At 43.6% G+C, this 22,451-nt stretch overlaps 1 protein-coding gene across 1 annotated transcript in view; it reads right to left on the bottom strand.

Annotated features, from left to right (window-relative positions):
- Positions 1 to 22,451, bottom strand: part of NFATC2 (nuclear factor of activated T-cells, cytoplasmic, calcineurin-dependent 2) — a gene marked incomplete at its 3' end in the record, with an annotated part of 50,021 nt that overhangs the window by 9,807 nt on the left and 17,763 nt on the right. Inside the window, exons 4-6 of the mRNA XM_010180340.1 lie at positions 21,757 to 21,959; positions 19,431 to 19,603; positions 8,912 to 9,052 (exon numbers count right to left, since the gene is read on the bottom strand). Coding sequence (XP_010178642.1) covers positions 8,912 to 9,052; positions 19,431 to 19,603; positions 21,757 to 21,959 — 517 coding nt within the window. The remainder of the gene's footprint in view (positions 1 to 8,911; positions 9,053 to 19,430; positions 19,604 to 21,756; positions 21,960 to 22,451) is intronic.

Genomic DNA, 22,451 nt, shown 5'->3' with positions numbered 1-22,451 from the left:
CGGTATGGATGAATTGAAAACTCACAAAAGCAGAGCTACTGAATTTTTCACTAAGCTCAATTTCTATGGATTTCTTTTTTTTTCTGAAGCAAGACTGCCCACTGCAGTTAATGAAGCTCTGTTTATGACAAGCAGAGGCCAGTGCCTTCATTTCACTGAGGACATAAGTTTGACTCACTAAGGCCAAAGATACAAGTCAAGGTCTGGGAGGTAAAAGGCCAATGGATTAGTCATCCGCCACCCAGCCCAGCCCCAAATCTGACATTTTGCACAGTGAGAACAAGTCTAGAGGAGATGTCTCCCCATCTATTGTTAAGGAATTCAATTCATGCTAAAATAAAACATAAATGCAGTAGTTGAGTATTGAAGCAACAGGGGCAGTCTGACATTCCAGAGCTCTTCCAAATGATTCCTTATGCCAATCCATCAAAACAGAGTTGCTGTTTTTTTAAGATTATACGTGTGTTTGTGTGTGTGTGTGTATAAATTATTAAACAAAAGCTCCTCTCAAAATAAAACCACTGGGAACCTCCATGTAATAAAATGAGTCACACCAGGATGCGATGACTAAGTGGGAGAATAGGGAATTCCACTCCCCATGCCAGCTTTCTGCATGATCAATTTTCTGTCAACAGGTGATGGGAGCTTGTCTCTCTGCCTTTTGTTTATTTCAAGAATTATTATTATTTTTTAATAGTCTCTTTAAACAATTAAGATTCAAAGCTGAATAATCAGGACCAGGCACAGTTCCATTAGGCGCCCCCATAGTAAACAGTGAGCCAGGGAATCCAGGCCAGTAGTGGCTGCCTGTGTTAATAAGGATTTACCAGCTGTAAAATTCCAAAATCTTGTGTCATACGGGGAAACCTTCCAAAACACTGGATTCCACCCTGTCTCACTGAGTCTCTAACAGCTATGGCAACTCCATTTCTGCAGCTACACTCTTTTGCATTTTTGTTTGTGTGATCCTTAGATTTTTTCCTGTTTTGCAGTGTTTTTCTGGGATCCCCAGTTTAACATCTGACAATTGTCCTTTGTGATTACAAGAACAACTGGGGCTGGCAGCGCATTTCAGCCATGGGGTAAACCTGCCAGCAGAAAGGTTTGCTGGGTTTTCAGCAGCTGTAATATCAAGGAAAAGCAGAAAGTGTTCCATTTATCTTGAAACTTTCTAATTTGCACAGAAAAAAGAGGCAAGCGCTAATCCTCCTGATTAATACTTGTTAGTCTTCAATGGTCACAAATGGTGGGATTTGCTGAAACAATTTCCTCTTTTGCTTAAGCAGAACAAAAGAGAACAAAACCTTCCTGATCCTCCCCAGTCTGAACAACTTTTTTCAGAGAAAACTTCCAAGCAGGCCCTGTGCTCCACTTTGCTGCTGCCTTTGGTGCACTGCAAGGCACAAGGAGGGGAGATTAACCTGGAAAGTGATCACCTTTAGCTAATGCAAAAATCAAGTGGGCCTCCTGACAGAGATATCTGCAATTTATTCCCCTGGTTCATCCCATTGCTCTGCAGGTTTAAAGTGGAGATATGCATCCAGCTTCAAATGCTGGACACCAGCCGCAGACTGTGTGGAGCAGAGAAAATGCTCTTTCTAAGCTATCAAGAAAATAGCCAAGATAGCAAATTTATTTCATATATTCTCTGTAGAACCTCACATGTTGCAAACAAATCTAATCATTTAAGATAATAGTACCACTCAGTTTTGTTAACTCTATAACTATTCCCAGCTTTCTTTCTGTAGCAAAAAAACAAACAATAGTTTAGGTTCTTTTCCTTAGATGCTGGACTTTTGTCTCAGGTTAAGATGCCTTAAAATCCTACATTGTAATGCATGTTGAGCGGTGGATTGCATCTGTGGCTGAGTTATGATCCTAGTTCTAAGGTATGTCCCACTCTTCTAAATTCTCTTAACTTAAACCCTCTATTCCAGTTCATTAATTTAGAAATTCAGTGAGAGAACTGAAGCTTGGAGCTTGCATTAAATATTTAAAGTTGTTTACTGGGGTCAAATAGCAAACATCTCGTTTGGGTGGACTGTAAGTTTCAAAAACAAATTTTTGATGTCTTTTTTATCTTTAATTTGCCTGAGAAAATGGCATCATTAATTTTGCATCATTAAGTTCAAAGAGATAATTGTTCAAAATAGTTTGCTATTTTTTGCATTCCCTGGGAGTTTTTTGATCACTCATGATACTGCCAGACTACTACCAGGCATTGAGTTTCCCGTCTGTGGCATGATGAGAAATTTCAGACGTGACACAACACAAAAGGGACACATTGCTGTAGACAGTCTCATCGTTTCCTTTCACATCTCCCACAAAAGGACCATGATCCTCAGCTCTGGCTCACAATCACCAAAACCAACACACAAGCCACCTTCTATTCACATCCCACATGCCATCATGCCATCCCATCACAGCTTTTCACAGTCAATTGTCCTGGCCAGCAGACTCTTTCATGTTCCAAGTCATTTGGCTGATTTTGAGCAGGTGTATATCAATTTATACAATTACAACGAGCACTTGCAATAGTGGCTTCTCTTACAATAAAATGCCAGCCAGTACATGACTGGAGATTCATGAGTGTGAAGCAACACTTGCTGTGGGCTCAGCCTCCCCAGGATCTTCAGCTCAAAAGTAAAATATGTCCCCTTTTAACTCCTCACTTGTCAAGGCTTCCCCACTCTTCCTGACATAGCCTGGCAGCATAGAGCTACTCATTGCTGCAGAGCTGACTGCTGAGGGCTCCCACACCCCTTTAACAAGGGATTTACCCCATTCTACTCAACTCTGGCTGTTTTCCTTAAGCAAGTCCCATTCCCAAACATCCAGAAGTATTGAGCTCTTGCTCCAGCTACAAGCCAGAAGAGAGCAATGGAAGAAACTATAAAGTCTTTTTTTTATTATTTTAAAAATCTGTTGTGCATTTTAACTATATCTAAATAGGTATTTAACAAATCGGCACTATCACCAGCTATAAGTTGTGAATATAAAACCTTTCTAGTGAGCTGTGATTTCCTTTTAACTATTGAAGGGAGAGATACAGGAAAATTGGTAGTATTCTTGACTCCAACTTATTGTGCTTTATAAACAAGACTTTTTCTAGAAAGTGGAAATTCCAAAACTAGGAAGTGCCACTGTGCTTATTTGCTAGCTTGTGGTGCAGCAGAAATACTGAAAAGTAAAGTCTGAGAGCAAAATTCCTAAGAAGTCTGCCTCTTTGCTTCTAAAAGTGAAAGTAACAGGTTTTGAAGAAAGTAAATTCTTTGCCCAGAGTTAAAATAAAGAACATGTCTTCAATGAGAGATGTAGAAAAGTGCTGGAAATCAGAGAGACACTGTGAAGTAGTACAGCTATCATCAGAATAGTTATTATCATTATTGTTATTCCAGAGATAGGCAAGCCATTGCAAGGGATGTAAATAAATATACTGGGATCATAGGGGTATAAGTGTGCTTCTGAGCACATAAGCCACTGCAATTGACATAACTGGATGCACAATGACAGCCCTATCTTCTACAGCAATCTCCAACAAGAGAGCAACACGTAAATATATACTGGAGAAGCAGAGAGCCCCCAACCTCAGAGAGGATGGGCACAGTTTGGAGGCCTGATGCACACCTCAAGCAGCATGGTACTGCTCCTGCTGTGCATGAAGGTGTGAATGCTACCACCATACCTGAAGCAACAAACTCTGTGAATTGTATTTCATACCTTTTAGAAAGCTGCTAGATATACCAGAGGGGGTACAGGATGGAGACAGAGGACATAAGAGATGGAGCAAAAAGGAGTGAAGAAGAAAGGCTCATGTGTCTTGGTATCCTAGCACTGACACAGGCTCTGCAGTTTGTTTCTGGGGTATGGAGGCAAGTGCCTTCATTTAGGCACAGCAGTTTGGGCACCGTACGGTTGAAAGCCTCAACTCCCCACTGACACACTGAACACAATGGCCCTGATCCTGCCCTGTGGTGAGCTCTCCTGAAACCAGTAGACATTCACATATGTTCAAGCTCACCTGCTCTAGCTATTAGCATCTTAAGAAACCACTGTCACATAAATATCACTGAGGTGACAGACATGCACAAACTCAAGGGAAAAAGAAACTAGAAATGCATTGCTTGAATCTTTATTTTTGTCAAATGGACTTCAAGTGTCCATGCTTCAGAGGCCTTGACAGCTGCATCAGTTCAAAGGGCACAGGGAGCACCACCTCCTCTCTTTACACTGCGTCGACAAATTGAAAGATTTATGGTGGATCTACTCCAAAGATGTATGCTTTCTGTTTGGGTTGTTCCTCCACCACCCACATTGTCCTAGCGATGATTCATGATGTCCATGTGGCCACCATAAGAGTTTGGCAGGGGAAAGCACAGTCCATTTGCACTTTTCTCCGAGAGAAACACGAAAATTCTCTATCACTTACAGCAGAGCAGCAGTAACCAGTACACAAATGGGAGTAAACACAATGCAACCAACAACATCTGACTTGCAAATTATTGCATGACAATTAAAACAAATAAAAAGGGGAATTCCAAACCTTTTTTTAACTGCATTGTAAGATCTGGGTCTCAACCAAACACTAACACCCTTGACCTTTAGCATATTCCAAATCTTTGACAGCCGTAAGACTGCTTTTCAAGCTCTCTCTTCCAGATCAAAATTAAAAGAATACGCGCACTTCAAAAATTTCTATCCGTACAATCTGATCTAGTTGCTTTCCCCGACCTATTTTCATTTAACTGTGCTCAGTTATGTGTCTCTGAGTTCAGATCTTAAAATTCCTTCATGTAAACTCTGCTTTTGTGTGCTGGACTGACACTACTGAATTCATGAGTTCCCTTTGCTTACAGTAGCTACAGATTATAATCTTTCATCAGGAAGAGATAACCTTAAAAAGAATTCAAAACTATAATGCTTGCATGTTGATAAACCTTATCATTAAGAAAATGAGTGCTATTTATGCATCAGCATTTCAAATGCAACTAGTTTATCCCCTCACTCGCACTCAGAGCAGAGCTCCAGCCCCTTCAGTTCGCTTCCTGCTGCCATTTCCTGTCGCAAGCCTAAAATGAGAGACTTTTACAGACTTCTCATTAGCGAGCTCATTGCAGTAGTTTGTAGTTCACGTAATACAAGGCTGCTATTTTTATAATGACATTGCAGCATAATGTTGGGAATATTCTTTATTTTCCAGGTATTTTTAGGGAAAAATAGATCTGTAGTGCTGTGCAACAGAGAAATAAAAACTGTTCATTACTGTTCTTAGAAGCACATTGTATTTCAGTCACTAATATAAGCAGTTGTATGCTTCTCTGCATTGCTAATAGTGAGTGAAGAATTGCCAGAGGAAACTGGAACAGGTTTTGAGTGTCCGCCTGAGAGACAAAACTTAATTTACAATAGTGAACCCCAACAGCCGTTTCCCCAGTTTCAAAGGGCACGCCGACTGCCACCTTCTTGTCACCCACTTCATTGCAGACACTGATCCAGACCCCAGATTCAAGCTGCACCCAGATTTTGGAGTCTATGAAACAATTAACAGGAGAATGTCTCACTGCACAGAGATATCAGCACAAAGATTTTTGGAGAAAAAAAAGAGTCTTGCTACTCTGACCCTAAACACTAGACAAATGAGCCGTGTCAAGGAGCTCTATGGAGTATGACATGCCAAAAGCTATTAGATGGTTATCTACCCTGCTGCTCTCACCCTTGTCGTTATTAGTAAAACTAAAACTAGTAGCAAAAGTGGGAAATTGAACACCACTTTCTTGCTAACACATACGAGGCTTGTGAGCTGTTAAAATTAAACTCAGAGAAAACCATGTTTCCTGCAAGCTTTGTGCATCTTCCTGTCTTCACAAAGGTGAGATTCTTTCACAGCGTTGAAAGCTTCTAGGGCAGCGTTGCGCTCTGGGAGAGGGCGCAACAATGACAGGGTCACGCTAGCGATGCACTCTCCACCCACAGGGATGTTTATTGTGGCTTGCTTTGCTTCTGAGCAGCTTATCAGCGCTTTTTGCAAGGTGCTGTGCAGATCCGATCTGCAGTGAGTGAGCTCCCCGAGGTGAACGAAGGATCCACCTCCTCCTTCCACCCAGTGACATTTCTAATTGATAAATCAGGCTGCAGAACTGGCCCTTTTTGTTCTGTGTTCATGCAGCCTAATGCAATGACACCAAAGTATGGACATGGTAATGATAATTAAAATTGTCTATAGTTTATAAGGAAAGAAGTTGAAAGTCACAGGTGGAAAAGATCCTGATTTTCAGGCAGGCTAGGACACTCATTAAACTCGGAGAACCCAAGCACAAAGGTTTCATTCTCAACCTGCAGCAGGCAAACAGAGTCAGATCAGCTCCTGCATGATTTGCATATTCAGCTCAGCTCCTTAACTTTCCTCACTTTAAGATATACTTACTAAAGAAAGCAATCTTCACTTAAAAGCACTTCAGGGCATATCTGTAAGAGGTATTGCCACATTATAAAATGGTGCATGGATACACAGAGCACAAGCTTGCCTTCAGCATGGAGCAGAGTCTCCCAGAAAACCCACTGAAAACCACACAGACTTCTGATTCAGACCAAAGTTTTGACTCTGGGCCTCCCATCCTCTAAATTCCTCCTCTGATGATCATTTATTCCAAGTCCAGCAGACTGAGACTGCCCGCAGAGACCGAGGGGCAATGGGGAAGGCAGGATATGGAACACCAGCATGCAAATCCCTGCTCCAGACTGGGCACTGCCGCTGGGATAAGCCATGCCTCTCCACTACCAGGAGGTAAAAAAAGAATTAAAATAAAATGCAGTTTCCCCAGCAGTGAAGAAAAGCTTCAGATTTAGTGTGGAACATGTTGTTGTTCTTTTTACTTTCTAACATCTATTCCAGCCAGAGCCTTCTCTGCTCTTATATGGAAACAGGGGCAGGGCGTTTCGGATGTTTCCTCGATATGGCATTAAAAGCTACCTCCTTTCAGTGTATTATCTCCTTTAGTTACTGCAAAACATTCTTGGGGCAGGTACCGTTGCAGGCTGCCAAGCATGTTCCCATGCACCTTCACGATTCGCTGACATTGACGGAACAGTGGCAGCCCAGTGGGAAGGAATTAATACACGGGCTTCAAGGAAATACAGGGTGCCAAGAAAACTGCTCCGACTGCACGGACTCATCTGAACCTTCACAGTGCAGAGACCCGGAGCCTTTCATTCTTGCTGTAAAATAGCATGGCTCAGTGGTGGTGTGGGAAGAAACTGAGACCCACAGCATGCTTTCTCACTCCCCCATCACTAGCTGATGCCCACATACATTAATTTTTGGCTTGATTCTTACTTTTTTGCCAAAGGCATTATGCCATAAATCAAGCACATGCTGTTCACTTGGGCAGTGCAATTTCTTAAATCCCTTGCAAGTCACTGGATATACCGCCTACGCTGCCTCTAACTTAGTTTACCGACAGAAAACTTATGAGCAACATGTTTTCTTAACAGCACAAAGGGAACACAAAGTTTACACAAAACAGACTAATGCATTTTCACACTGCAGAGTCCTTTGTCTCACTGAAATCAACAGGATGGCAGAGTCTGGCCCTTCATATTTGCAAAGTGCTTTTTTTGATCTCTTGACATTGTTGTTATCCTTGCAGAGCACAGTATTTAGAATACAAAAATCAAGCCTAATGAAGGGTAAATTAAACAATTCCAGACCATTTACAAAGAAACAAATGTCCCTTTGCAAAAGCCTTAGAAAATTCAATAAAACACACATACTGCTTAGTCAGGTAAGATGAAATGCCTGCATGCATATGATATTAGAAAAGAAACAATTCAGCTCTGAAAAAACAGGTAACTAACTACAGCAGAATGCATTTGCTTGCATTTCCTCCTGTAAACAAGAAAACCTGGATTTCTGCTGCCCACTTTAACCATTAGATCATGCTAAGCATATTTTCTGGGGCCAGGTATTGAGTTAGAAATCAAGTGACATTTATTATAGCATGAGATTATGAAAACACAATACAGAGAGCTCACGAAAGCCAGTAAAGGTGATGCTAGGCAACTAAATAACTCCCAGTAACCCTCTTTTATTCCTATTATTTATTTATATTCATCCAACACCAGTCAGGGCTTGGGACCATCTTGTACTGGCTCTGTGCAAATCAAGCAAATAAGTAGTCAAGATGAAAAGAAAAGAGAGAGTAGAGGGAGAATCTGCAATCTGCCACTCATTCCCCCTTCACATGGTTACTCAAGAGCTAGCAAGGTTATCAGAAAACTTAGGTAAAATATGTTTTAAAAGCAGCAGCTCTACTGGGAAAAAAGTAGCATTGGGCTGTAACAGGGGGGGTTTTGTTTGAATTGAATCTGATTTGATTTGCTGTTTGAGCCTATATAAAAGTGTCAGAAAAAATATGGAAGAAGAAGGGATGTATTCTTGTATCTCAGCATGCATATAAAAAGAATTTTACTTTGACATAAAAATACACATTGTGTACCTTTCCCTCACAGACTTCTAAAGGGAAGAAAATGTAGTCTTTGCCTGTAGTTCACATCAATAAAAAATGTTAATTTCAATTATGATTTCTACAGTAGCATTCACTAAACACAGAGGAAGATGTAATGGTCATCCAATTTCTTTGATAACATACCCTGTTCATGCTGATTTACAGTGTCCCTGCTGATTGCCAGTGTCTGGATTCTTGTGAACCAAGAACACAGATATTTGTTCTCAAGTCTAATTTTACTCACATGGTTAAGTGATCTGGTTTTACTTACATGAACTTGAATGGAATTACTCCCTCGAGTAGAGTTACTCATGAGCCCAAATCTTAGGATAAGACCACGTGACACAACAGCACTACAGATCTGCCGTACCCCATTAGGGACAGTTAGGAAAAAAGACCTGCATTACCTGATGTTTTCTCTGTGAAAATCACCTTGGACTCTGCTGTGAAGTTTTGTCCAGTCAGGATCATCTGTTGTCCTCCATAAACAAGGCAGCTATCAATATCTTGTCTTTCAACCATAGGAAGTTCATGAGCAGACCTTTGGGCTGTGGACAAATTGCAGACATGAATGAAACCAATTCTATTTTACCAGGACTTTCTAAATCTTCCCAGAACTATCCACAGATTGATCTTGTCATCGTTACCATCCGTTGACTGCCAAAGCAGCTTCTCCAGGGTGCTAAATTTAGGTTTGAGAGGGAAAAATAAACTTACTCAAGGCATTTTATTTGGAAACATTCAGGAGCTGGCTGCAGCATTTCAGCTGTGCTGGCCTTACTCCTTGTCCTTGAGAAAGGACAGCTTGGATGAATGAGCTGGAACTTGCCCATGTCTGTTTCCAAATAAATGGCCAGATTTTTCAAGTGCAGGCACACTACAGCCCTGGAGCCCAAAAATTCCACCTGCAGAGATGATTCCACTGAATAACACTGAATTCCTTCAGAAAAAAATAAAAATAAACCTCTTGTACAAAAGCCCACTGCCTCCTACATAACCAGGACTAGGCTGGGCCTGGAACAGTCCATTTGCCAACAAAAGCACTGTCTCCATGTGCAGGCACCGAGCCTTGTGCACACAAGAGGGGCAACCACAAAACTGCAATTGCAAGCAGAAGGGGTCACACCAGGACTGCCGCAGCCTGGGCTTTTTGCAAGCACATTTTCCAGAGGCCCCAACACCTGTGTTGCAGACCAAGTTTGATTATAAAGGGCAAGGAAAACAAAGGTAGGGTGGAATCCAGACGGGCACGTATGTGATCAAGGATTTTTAAAGTCTCCACTGTTCTTGGTCATGAACTTGGAGAGTGACTTTGGCAAGTTACTCCCTCTTTCCCCAGCCAGAAAACCAGGATAGCACCATGACTCCACCTACGTTCCTCTCATCCCATTAAAACAGCCACTTGCATGGTCAGAAAAGCTTTGGAGAATCCTGGTCATCATCCCTGCAAGCCTGTTCCAACTGTTTGCAAACAAGTGGCAGGAGCAAAGAAAGTGAAGATGCAAGAACTGTTCCCTACAGTGCAGACAGCTGGAAAATATCATGAGCTTCCCTGTGACCAGACCAGGTGGGCAGCAGTTTGGGCCTGGTGAACTGTGAGTTCATGACCTGCACTCAAACTCCTCCAGATTCATCCACCCCAACTGGAAAGGCCTCTAGAGGATGCCGCTCATCTCTTTAACAGCTGCCTTGGCTGGATATTAACTTTCTCTGACAAAAAGCCTGCTCCCAAGAGACCCTGTGCACTTGTGTCTTCCCTTCACTAAACACCGCTGGCTGCTGAGCCAAAAATAGGGAAATGTTATCCTATATGTTCAGCACTGGCCCTCCACTCGTGCACAGGCAAGGCTGTGCTTTCTGTGACCTGCTCCCAGCACTGTTTTACTGCTGTGCAATCTTCAGAAAGCCAAAAAAAAAAAGCTGTTGGCTAGAGCGAGAGCTGTACAAATTCTCTTACCACATGAAGAAAATGCTAGAATATTTGGTGGGAAAATGCAAGCATTAAACCTTTCAGACAGGTGTCTGTAGAAGTGGAGAGTAACTTTTCCAGCAAGGACAAGCTCAGATGAACCCTTTCTGCCAGTCATGACACAGACTTTCTGCTTCTGTTAAAAATATAGATAACTCAGTATTTATACATTTCTTGTGCCATTTGAGAGGCATTTTTAAAAATCTGTTTAAAACAACCTTATGACTCATTGTTCCCTTGAAATATATAACAACATCTGGGCTAAGATACTGCCAATTAAGAATATATATTCAGATTATTTTCACAGAAGCTGCTAATTTCTTTCACATGGCTGTATGATTAATTTCTTTTCCTAAATACTCAAATTTTTGATGAGCTCATAATTGGATTTATCACAAAGACAGATTTGTAACCTCAAAGACTTAAGAGAAAATAGCAATCATCAAAAACATGTCTACAACAGTCAAGAGAAAATGAATTTAAGGTCTTCCCTGGAAACTTTATTCCTATTCAATCTCCACTTCCAAAGCATCCCAAATTATCAAAATTCCAGATTAACCTACATCTACTTCAGACTCCAGTGCGTTAATAGAGAGGTTTATACCTGACATCCCACAGACGAGTGGTTTTCAAGGGTGTTTCAAGATGAGGAAGGACAAATTTTAGCCTGGAAATAACCGTCTGACTCATCTTAATTACACTTGGATCTCAGCAAGTTGGAAATCGCTGCTGAAGACCAAACCTCTGTCCAACTTCCATAAAGCGCAGTGTTTGTGTACGCTGCGACCTACCAGGGAGCCGGGGAGGAGAGCTGGTTCATTGGGAATGCGCATCCCGGCTCTTAGGAAATGCCAAAAACCCTTCTGCCATCCTCAGCTGAGCTGGGGCAGCCTCAGCAGTGCAACCTGGAGGGCTGTGGTGGGCAGAGGTGTTGCAGAGTACCCTGGTGCAGCTCCAGACTGCCACAGCCACATGGCCAGAGCTATGTTCTGGCTTGGCTACAGCACAAGCAGGTATCTCCAAAACAGCTTTTGTTCTGACCCAAATGTGGTCATGCTTGTAGGTGTACAAAACCCATGTATGCTTTATATGTGCTGCAGAATAATCTCAAGTGGAAGCATTTCAGTTGAATATCTTGATGCAGATATTCGGCTAAAGGGAAAGGTGGAGGACTACAGGTACCTACCGAGCATTGGGTTTCCTTTGCCCCATTTTGTATGCACTTTTCTCCTCCTACTAGGTGGTTTGCAAGCCCTTTTCTAAAAAATCCCACTTCTCATTTTCCAATATAATCTTTTTTTTTTTTTTTTTTTTACCCAGGCCTGTAAGAAGGTTTCACCCCATTCCCCATTTCCACCAGTAAGGAGGCTCAAGGTTCAGTGTGGAGCTGCCTCAATAGGATTACTTTTTTTTCCTCTGCAAGAAATATTAATTGCCAATAAATCCCCTTCCTCTAAGGCTCATGATGGGTGGACTGCATGCAGTAATTTCACACTATTCCTTCTCTTCCCCTAGGGGCTGGCACTTCATAAAGTGACCTACAGCTACTGGAGTTTATGAGCTTTGAATAAACAAAACGCTGTTGATTTAACCAGTTGGGGTGTTTACTTTAAATAGCAACAGTTACTGACACAAGGCAGCAATGCAAATGCTATAGAAATACTCACACTTGGCCTGAAGCAGTGTGACAGCCTCTTAACGGGGGACATTATTTTTCTGTTTTATTTGACTGTCTGCAAATCAAGATGTCACGGATATGTGGTGCCAAGAAATACAATGCATGCAGCAACACAAGAGAGAAGGGGAGCTGCTGTCTCGGAGGCTGCTCCACCTCCAGTGAGCCCCAGCCCCAGCAGCCCCTGCACTGCTCCCCCTCCCCACACCACCCAGCAGCCCCGCTGCTCCCCTGCAGCCCACCCAGGCTCCGTGCACCCACCGCAGGGGCACAGGGTGCTCCTCAGAGCGTGAGCCTTTGTCCCCTTCCCTATGCCAGCAGGTGGAGGAAAGGTTGAGATGACCTAAACCTTTGGGCTGGCAGGCTGAATGCTGACCAGAAGCGTGCCAAGGCATGCCCAAGGTGTTTCTTGCTTCTCCACTTGCCCACAGCATCTACAATTGTTCCTTTTTTGTCAGAAACAGTACTGGGTTTCCAGGAAGAAAAAGGGATATTTTGAGACAACTGATTGCCTGAATAAGCCTGATGCAGCTCCAAATCTCCCCTAGGAGAATACTGTCCATTGCTGCTGGAAGGTTCCAAGTGGTGCCCTCAGCTGCATTCCCTAACATCCCCCTTACATGACCCCAGCTCCACTTGAGAGCCCCTTTCCCTCTGTGCCACCCAGCTCTCCCCATCACCGCTCCTCCTGCGCACATCTCCTGAGATGAGCAGTTCCAGCCCTGCCTGAGCATCGTGTTTCCTTCCACTGGCTTGGAGGGCTTCCAAGCACTGCCTTGTCTTGCCCAAAAGCTGACTCTTTTTATGAGGAGTCTTAACTGAAGCTAAACGTCTCTCAACAGCCTCTGGAGAGGAACTGTCTCAGCAATCTCTGTCCCTGCGTGTCCAAGAAGAATGAGGGCTGGATCAGGTAATGCAGGCGAAGCAAAAACTCTAATGTGATCTGCCTTGAGGGAGGAACAGGCTTGTGAACTCTGCGCAGAGCGGTGCAGGTCTGACCGACACTGCCAGAGCTGAGATATTCTACAGCCTCCATCTATCAGCACGTTATCTCAGTGCCGCCTTCTGCACCAAGCAAATGACTGTATAAACAGAGGCCAAAGAATAACTGCTAGGGCAAAATCTGCTCCATGCCATCTTTCTGACACCTGCAACACTAGATCCAGAGCTTAGGTTTACCAGTTGTGCCCATAGCTGACCACAGTTCGGGAGAGATCTTATCCTGGGTGATCACAAGGAGCAGGACTGAGGCTCACCTGCAACTCAGTGAGGACGAAGCTAGTGTCACCTCTAATTACCTCTAACTGCCATCACAAGCCAAGTAAACCAAAAAATGTGGCTACTTAAAAGAGGTGAGGTCATGACCTACACCCCCAGTGCAAGCACTCTCCCCAGGCCAAATGTTCACGTCCCTCTTTGGACACCCCCATCCTTCCCTTGCCCAGGGAAGTCCCAGCCCATATCTTTCCAAACACCCAAAAACTCCAGTGGCTCCAGCCACTGATTTCTGTTGGATTTGAGAAAAGCTGGGTGTCTGATGCCAAAAAAAATTCCAAGCCCTAGAAGCAATAGCAGAGGCAAAACTTGTTGTGGGATTGATTCTTCCACCTCAATGCAAACCTTAAGCCAAAGTAAATATTTCACTCCTTCTGTCACACTGTGTTTATTTACCATGAGCTGCTTGCCTGTGGTAAGACTGATAGGAATAGAGCTCCTGTGCCCTGTGCTTATCCAACATATTCATGTCCTGAGAGACTCTGACCCCAGCTATCACACACTGAAGCACCCTGAGCTCCCTAGTGGGGGCAGAAGCAAAGGCTGGGGAGCTGCAGTATGGGAGCCAGGGGAGGACTAAGGGCAGGAGACATCTCTAACAGGCAGGAAGACATCAGTAAGGCACTCCAGAGAGCAGCAATCTTCTAATTGGAGGGATGGGACAAATTACCTCCTGGTAGGAGTACAAGGTAGTGGTAGGCTTCAGTGAGAATCCCGTAAATAAAGGAAATTTCCAACCCTCATAATTAGATAAGAAACCTTAAAAATGTGACCTAAAAGAAGAACCCAGTATGAACGACAACAGTTTCCAATTTGTTGCTAGCAAGACTTTAACAGCAGTTTGTGCAGAGCCAACCAAGAAAAAAATACCAAAAATAGAGAGCTTTTCTCCACTTCCTTCTCTGCACATAATTTATTTTATTATGTCCTTGCGAAGGAGGAGTGACAACCACTGATGGCAGCAGTGTCAGATAAGTATGATACTTTCTATGAACTGCAGCCAGCTCACCAAACCAGCGTGTGATTAATGACAGGAAAATCATGGCCTCGGTTCACTTCTCTGTCGATGATCTCTGCGGGTATGCACAGCATTTCCCTTTAATCCCTTGTGGAAGAGATTTGCCGAGCTTAAATTATGCTCAGAAATCCATGCTCTGTGTAATACACTGGGGCGCTTGCATTTGCAAAGACAAAAAGTAAACAGGAGTTTATCCTCGTAGCAAGGCTCGCAGCCTGCAAAAAGGGCGGGCATTTTCTTCTGTCTGACTCAGACTTTCCAGACTGAAATCTTTTGGTTGCACATTAAATGTTGTCAGAATTAGCTTTTAAATTGAATGCTTTAGGAGAGAGAAAATGTTACTTTAGAAAAAAGAACAAGTTTTTGGTATCGGCTGCCTGTCTTGAAATTGAAATGAAAAGGGGGAAAAATTCCTTTAATTCAACTGGAAACCATGCTATTCTTGTAATAATCATGGTTATGGTTAGACTTGCAAATGGGTATCTCCCCAGTGCAAAGAGACCATTGATTTTTGCTTTTTTATCTCAAAAAACTAGGGCTCCTTCTTGCCTGCTATTGTATTCCAACCCGCACAGCTGCTGGCTGAGGAAAAGCACTCGCTGGTTTGCCAAGACAACATTCTTTTACATGACTAGCTCTTTCCCCTGTAGCTACTAATGTGTCACATATCATAGGCTCAGATTGTCTAATATTATGGGAAAATCTACTAGAAGGAGAGAAAAATAAAGGAAACTTCCAGGGAAATTGATTAAAGCGAAACAAGATATTTGACCCAATTTAGTGGAACAAAATATGGTCAGCAATAGAAACTATTTAAATTCCTCAGATGGACACACAGTTGTTTAGTAATAGGTTTTGTTTGTTTTGTTTTTTTTACCATTTCGGAATATCTATTATAAGAACAAGCTTTTAGACTCCTTCTCTCGTGCCAAGTGCAATTGTTTGCATTTTAAGGGATTCATGAGCACAGCTTAGTACCAGCAAACATGGATTATACAAAACAAAAACTGTGAGACACTTTGGGAAGGCTTAACCAGGATGCATTAGAGTAAAAACTGTGACACAATGTGGAGGATGCTCCTCAGCCTTACACTGACATCTCGGAGACACTTGCATAAAGCAGTTTTTGGTTGCTGATATCATGGAGTAAAACAAGCTGTCTCGCAGTGCCTGTGTGGCTACTCTGAACTCCCTTCAGTATTGCTCCTCCTCTGCTCTCTAATGCTTCAGCTGAGTAGAAACAACTCCAGTGATCAATCACTCACCAAGAAATGAGTTTCAGCTCATAGTGAAAGGTAAATCAAAGCAAATGAATAGAACTAAAGTTACAGGTTTGTCTTAAAGGTTTGAAACAATGATCAGGTCTGCAAATACCAAAGCTCTCCATGGGCGAATCGCCAAGTGGCTTGTTGCTATTAGGGCTGTATTTGAAGGGACAAGGTACCTCAGTAACCCGTCATGTCTGCGATTTCACCACTGTCGGTGATAGCAGCTCTGTGACAGCCCTGCCTGGCCCAGCAAGAGCTCACCTATACAGCCTGCTTTCTGCCTGTGCCTAAAGCACAGACCCGCACAAGCAGGGATGGATATTCGGGTACGCACAGCTGCAGTATGGCTCACAGCACCGGGGTGAGCAGAGGTGCATGGGCAGGGAGCCAGGCTGAGCAGCACGCTGCTGCGTGGACCCATCAGCTGTGGACCCCGGGGACACTTCATGTAGTGCCTGTGGGACTCACTGCCATTGTGTGGACTCAGCGTGGAGCAACACCAAGGATCAGGGATTTTCTCACCTTTCAAGCACCACACCTACTAGACTGGCTTTTTATCCCTAAGTGATGGCCTGTTGCTACAATTATCAGAGGGCTTTCAAATGCTTTTGCCTCCTCAGTGGCTTCAGAATGAATCAACAAGCAACAGGAGAAAAAAGCTGCAAGCTGCTGAGTGTGCACGCTTGTCTGGATATGAGGTCCATTTTAAGACATAACTGATCATTTAACAACATATCACCTCCTTTGTCCTCCCACACAGCTGCCTGGGAAGGAACATGCTCCGGATGATGCTTTGAACCTGTGAAATCCCCTCCTAAAACCTGTCAAGTGCTGAATGTGACACAGATGAGATGGAACCAAATCACCCCATGAAAAGCAGATACTTCACAGTTCTTGCTTCATTGCAGCTAATGATCTGCTGACACCAGTGGGAGTTTTTAGCCAGGATCGGCTTCTGCTGAGGAGAGCACTCAGATATTCTGTTGGTAGCAACAGTGCTCTCAGGGGAACCTCACTGGTGGGGAAATGGCCAGTTATCTTAACGCTGCTACTTATTAAGGCTTTCCTGGTGGGATATTACTAACAGCTACCAGACGGGAGAGATCTTATGGGAGAGACCCTGAGGATAAGGGTTCCCACGTGACCATGTCAAAAAAAAATAAAAAAAAAGAAAAACAAACAAAGGAGGGGGGAAAAAAAAGATAATCCCAGCAGCACACAAAGGTGGGAGGTGAGACACAAGGAGAAAATGTCACGGAGCCCCAGTGTGCCCCTTCTTGGCACAGCACCTGAACTTACCTGAGACTGAGCTCTGCAACATGTGCAGATTGTCTGGGAGAAACTGAGATTAACATCTCTGGTGTGATTTAGTCTGCATTACTAATGCTGGCTGAACCAACTGAAGTTTTTAACCATCTTCCCAGAACTGGGTTGAGATCAGGAAGTGCTACTGAAATGCAAAACCGTTGCCAAATACACAACATACATTCTAAATGGGAGAGACTACTCCAGATCACTTTATACTCTGCTTCCATGAGTTCAGAAAAGCACAGTCCTTAACATATCTCTCCAAATTTCCAGTATATCCAGTAATGCAAAAATAAAACTTTTTTTTTCTTTGGGGAACAAATACATTTTTTTTCTTGTAGAAGCTTTACTGTCTGCTATGCAGCCAAATTTTCATATTTTAATTATTAAAAAACCCATCAAAATAAGCCACTTATACTGGTATCTCCACTCTTGGCTTTTTTATGCCCCTAAAACTCACCAAAGCAAACACATCTCAGAATAAATACCTAGACATCTTAGAACAACCCAAATAGCAGTCGTTGCACAGGCAAATCAGGTGTGTGCGTACAATTCAGAAAAATCTGCTCTTATTCCGTAGACCATGACTGGATTTCTGCTTGAACGCTCTTTGGTGATGGGCACAAATACAATGTGCAGTTGTGGAAGGGTCTTAGAAATTACTGGCTAACTCGTATTTGCTTTTCCTGTAGGAGGATTTGCATAAGTGGGGTGTGATCGGTGGAGCTCCCTGCATGACCCATGGATCATCCACCCTCTGCTCTGGGCTCTGGTTGTTTTTACAGTGGATGTACACCTCACACCTGGAGTTTCCCCACCCAAGTAGCTCCCCATCACAAGCAGGAATGGGTTGTTTCCACTCGGAAAATGCATTGAGGGAGAAGCCAGGTGATTCTTCACCACAATTCCCTTCCTATCCACAGAAGCTGCAGTTTGCTGAACATTTCATTAGCAAATGGGCCTTTGTTTCACCAGGGACATGTCTGGGCTGGAAGCTGCTATTGTTTCAGCCGTCTGGTCCCATCAAGGATGAACTATTTCCTACTGAGAAAGGTGGTGGCTACTTCCATATTCTCCCTTCCCCATCACCATGAGACTTCACTCAACTGGTAAAATGCTCTGACAGTTGTTATCTTCTCATAAACATTGCCAAGAGATCATGCATACTCATCATCCTCTCCTTAGCATTGCCTTGTTTATTCATTTCTACTCTTTTTTTCACAGCTGCCATCAATAATTCACTAGTCACAATTTCTCTTGATTTCCCATCCAAAATTGGCTCCTCTCTTATTCTAAGCAGTTGTTATTTAAGTAAAGCTTGCATATCAATAAATAAAATTCACACATGAGAAACTCTTCAATTACTTTCTTCACATGACTTATGGCAAGACAGGTTCTGCTAAAGGGGTGAGTCATTCAGCAATGGAGAGGAAAACTGTTCATTATGTATTTGTGAAATCCCCAAACCCCTGAAAAGGCACCATTTACCAACAAAAAGCATCACAGGATGCACATGAACCAGCAAAGTGGGTGGAGTCCTTCCAGAAATGACTGCAACCCAGGGGGCACCTCACTGAAGGCATCTCTTTCTCAGGATCCGGTATGTTAAACTGAGTGGGAGGTGTGGGTTTCTCAGCTTACATGCTTATAGGATTTGCCCCCAAGAAAACAAAACTGCAAGTTTTCTTCTGTCCATCAGGGGAATACCAGAACAACTTGGGCTTTCCCTGCTTCAGCAGCAGCCTCCTGAGCTGTATACCCCTCAGCACTGACATCTAGGAAAAACAATAACCAGGATGTGCCCAAGACTCAATATCAAACCTGTTTCTCCATTTCAGTTGTGTTCCTGCCACAGCTCAGATCAGAGGACTGTGGTCACTCCTTCAGCAGGCAGGACTGGCCACAGTTCTAGGATTGGGCCAAGCTTTGAATTCAAAACCTTCAACCATCTGCCAGCTTGTGGATAGCAAGTTCTGGTTGTGCCTCCACTCAAAATAAAACCACTCACAAGAAGACAGGAAGCTTGTGTTCACATGCAAACATGGAGAATGTAGATACACCCCTATATGCACACCCACACTGGCTACCCACTCCCAGAAAAGACCTGCTAGCCACAAGGATCCAGCAGCAACACACTAATAAATAAAAACTGCAAAAGCCTCAAAGTCCTTCACTGTCCTCACAAGCTCTGAGCACTGTGAAGAGCCACCTGCTCCTAAAGCTTGTTTCAAGAAAGGGAGAAGTAGGAGCTGCAGGTCGCTCAGATCCAGGCAGCACAGGAAGAGCAGAGCACCTTGCGTTTGCCTGTCTGAGCACATCAGGTTTTTTCCCCTCAGTGCTAGCCTGGAGCAGAGAAACAAGCCAATTGCTGTTGCAAGAGATGGAGGAGGAGCAAGTCTTCAGGGATACTTACAGCATTCGATGGGGTTCGATGCTGCTTGCAGAGAAATGATCCTGCCGTTGGACTCAGGGATGTGCACGCGGAAGACGAGCCGGACGCGGGTGTTCTTCCTGCCGATGTCTGTCTCACCCTTGCGCAGCTCGATGTCTGCGTTCCTCAGCTTCAAAATCCCCGCGCAGTCAATGCTGCCAAACACACACGCCGTTTAGCTTAACATTTCTGCTCTCAGACAGCTTGGAAATAGGTGACAGTCAAGAGGATTAAGCTGTTTGGCTTCGATCTCTGGGTTAAGAGCAGCTCCAAATACTTGCTCTGTTTAGGATCTAGATACTGCCTTTTCAGCAGTTACAGGGGAAGAAATTCCAGACACACAGCAAGTGAGGGATGCTGCTGGACTCCTTCCCAAAGAATGTGGGCCCGGTGGCTCAGCACGTCCCAGGCATATCCCAGCCATAGGGCTAGGGGTGGCCTTTACTCTGCGGACAGCAGAAGCTACTCTCCAAATATAATCCTGAGTCTTATTTCCCTCCTGTACTCAGCACAAGAGTGCCCACAGCAGAGCCCACCCTGGCACACCAGGGCAGGGAGAGTGAACGAGAACAAGAAGCGCATGTTGAGGCAGGCAATGGCCTGAGCCTGTGCCGGAGTCCTCTGTGAGCCTGACAGCATTAAAGCCTCCACTGCCAGCTCTGCAAACAGCTCAGTGCCCAAGGACCGCACAGCAGCTATTGCTTGCACGTGGGCAAATTAGTTCAGCTCCACAGGGAATCATAGCAGTCAAAGCAGCTAATTGCAAGCACCATCCAGGCACGTTTTCCCCACAGTTTGTAACACAAGTGTTGATTTCAGCTCCAAAGCAGGAAACCAATTGTTCTCCCATCCTTACAGACAAGGTAAGTGCTACTGCTAGAACTGGGCTCTCCAGCCCTGACCCAGGTCACCTTGTCATGCCAGAGCCCTAGGATGTTGTTCCCAGCCAAGGCAATAGCCTGGCAGTGCAGAAAACGGTCTCTTCTCCCATTCACTGTGTGCAGGCACAGAGGGAGGATGTAGGGACCAGGATGGGGCTGAGTGGCAATGAAAGGATTAGGATTGCTTAAACCAGCATTGCAGGTTAATATTGGTGTGTGTAAACACAGGTTAACTTCTTAAGAACCCAGTGAAACCTAAAAAACATGCTTATCTAATGTGCCAAATGTGCCAAATAATACTTACAGCATCCGAGATCTTCAGCTCAGCAACAGTCCTCGGAGGGAGCACTGCTATTAGATGAGCACTGCCCACCCATTTTTATATCAGTTTTAAAAGACACACCATTTCGCTTCTTATTATATGAATTAAAATCACATTTTGGGAGGCATAAAGCCCAAGCTGTTTACTACATCCACACTGTTCCTTGTCACTGCATGTGTGCAGGGGTTTATTACTCCAGGGTTACTCGTTAGGAACAGACAATCGTGTTCCCTTCAGCACTTGGCTGCTTAAGTTTGAGTTGTGGACATTTATTTATCTCCTGGGGTGCAGAGGGAAGAAGAAGCTTGAAGGAAAGGGAGGAATGAGGTATGTTTTCTGAAAAAAAGATACATAAAGAAAGAATGTGGATTTTGCAATGAAGTAAGGGGGCTTAAAAACATAGCTGCTCTGCCAATTTTGTCAGTATCCTCTGAAGGATGGAGATACAGCTCTTCCCTCTGCAGAGCAATCACTCTCATGCTGCCTGGCACACATTCAAGCCTGAAGTTTCAGACCAGTGCCCACTTCATCTGTCTGCCTCCATAAAACTGGAAGGAGTAATACAGAAAAGATGTGCCTGTACTTGCTTTTCTGTTAACCAATTACAACACGAGAGTACGATTTCACGGCCAGAGCACTTGGCTGAGTTCAGGAGAGATGTTTTCTATTCCATTAAATGTTGTGAAATGAACTGTATACCTTTCCTCTACTGTCTACTGCTCCTTGCTTCTCACTGCATCACTGCAGCATAAGGACTGGAGATTTGAGTCTCATTTTCCTTAGTGCCCTACAAAACTGTTCTGACTTTGGAGATGACAGATGATTACAATACAGTCACCACAGCAACTGGGGTAAAGAGCAAAAATGCCTGCATGGTCAGCAGACAAATAGTAACTCCTTGGGCAGCTTTAACCCAGGTGCTTGTAACTGCTCATGCTTTTGTAAAAAAGGTCTTTCACTCATATATCATCCCGATGCTTTGGAAAGGGAAGCCTCTCCAGAGCACTCAACATTATTCATTTAAGTGACTCCTTTCCAAAGAGAAGGAACTTCACATGCCAATTTAATCCTCCTCAACTTAGCTAATAAAAAGAAACATGCTTACGTTGCTTTCATGTTGTTTTTGGGTTCCAATGGGATCTCTAAAACTTTGGTGTTGCCAATGATTTTTTCATAGCTGGTGGTGGTGACGGTTTTTCCTGTAATGCGATGGACTTGATAGAAAGCATGAGGTTTAAGTATCCGTTCATCTGCTGTTCCAATGAAGATCTGAAGACCCAAGGGTTTGTTCTCCATGTAACCGTGAAGCTGGCAAGACATTAAAAATCTATTATCACACAAGGGCTTGCAATGCCTTCATGTCAGGAAACCAAACAGATCTACAGGCATATATACAGATATGGAGATAGACATAAAGGTATGTGCAGTACAGACTCTCTCCTATTCTCAGAGACAGACATCCTCTTAAGAGTATTTGTGGGAGCCCATGATACATAGGGAAGGGAGCTAATGGAAAACATGTAATTAATGGTTACAATACTAAATATATCAAGTAGAAGAGAATATAACAATAAAAAATCCAGACAAGCTCTTCATTACCAGAAATTTGTTGGTTGTCTCCAAAACAGACAGATAAATCCCCTCAAAAGATACATTTTTGAGCAGACTTGTACAATTTGCAGTGATTGGTTCCTAAATGGAGTTCAAAACATTTTCTCTGTGGGGTGGATAAAGCTGCAAAGCTGCATTGACTCCCCACACCTGCAGCCTTGGGCAGTGATTCCTGCTTCCCATCAGCAG

Source organism: Mesitornis unicolor, unplaced genomic scaffold, assembly GCF_000695765.1.
Source record: "Mesitornis unicolor isolate BGI_N332 unplaced genomic scaffold, ASM69576v1 scaffold2053, whole genome shotgun sequence".
NCBI classification, from domain to species: domain Eukaryota; kingdom Metazoa; phylum Chordata; class Aves; order Mesitornithiformes; family Mesitornithidae; genus Mesitornis; species Mesitornis unicolor.
Note: the sequence above shows the minus strand (reverse complement) of the source record. Positions and strands in the feature narration are given on the sequence as shown.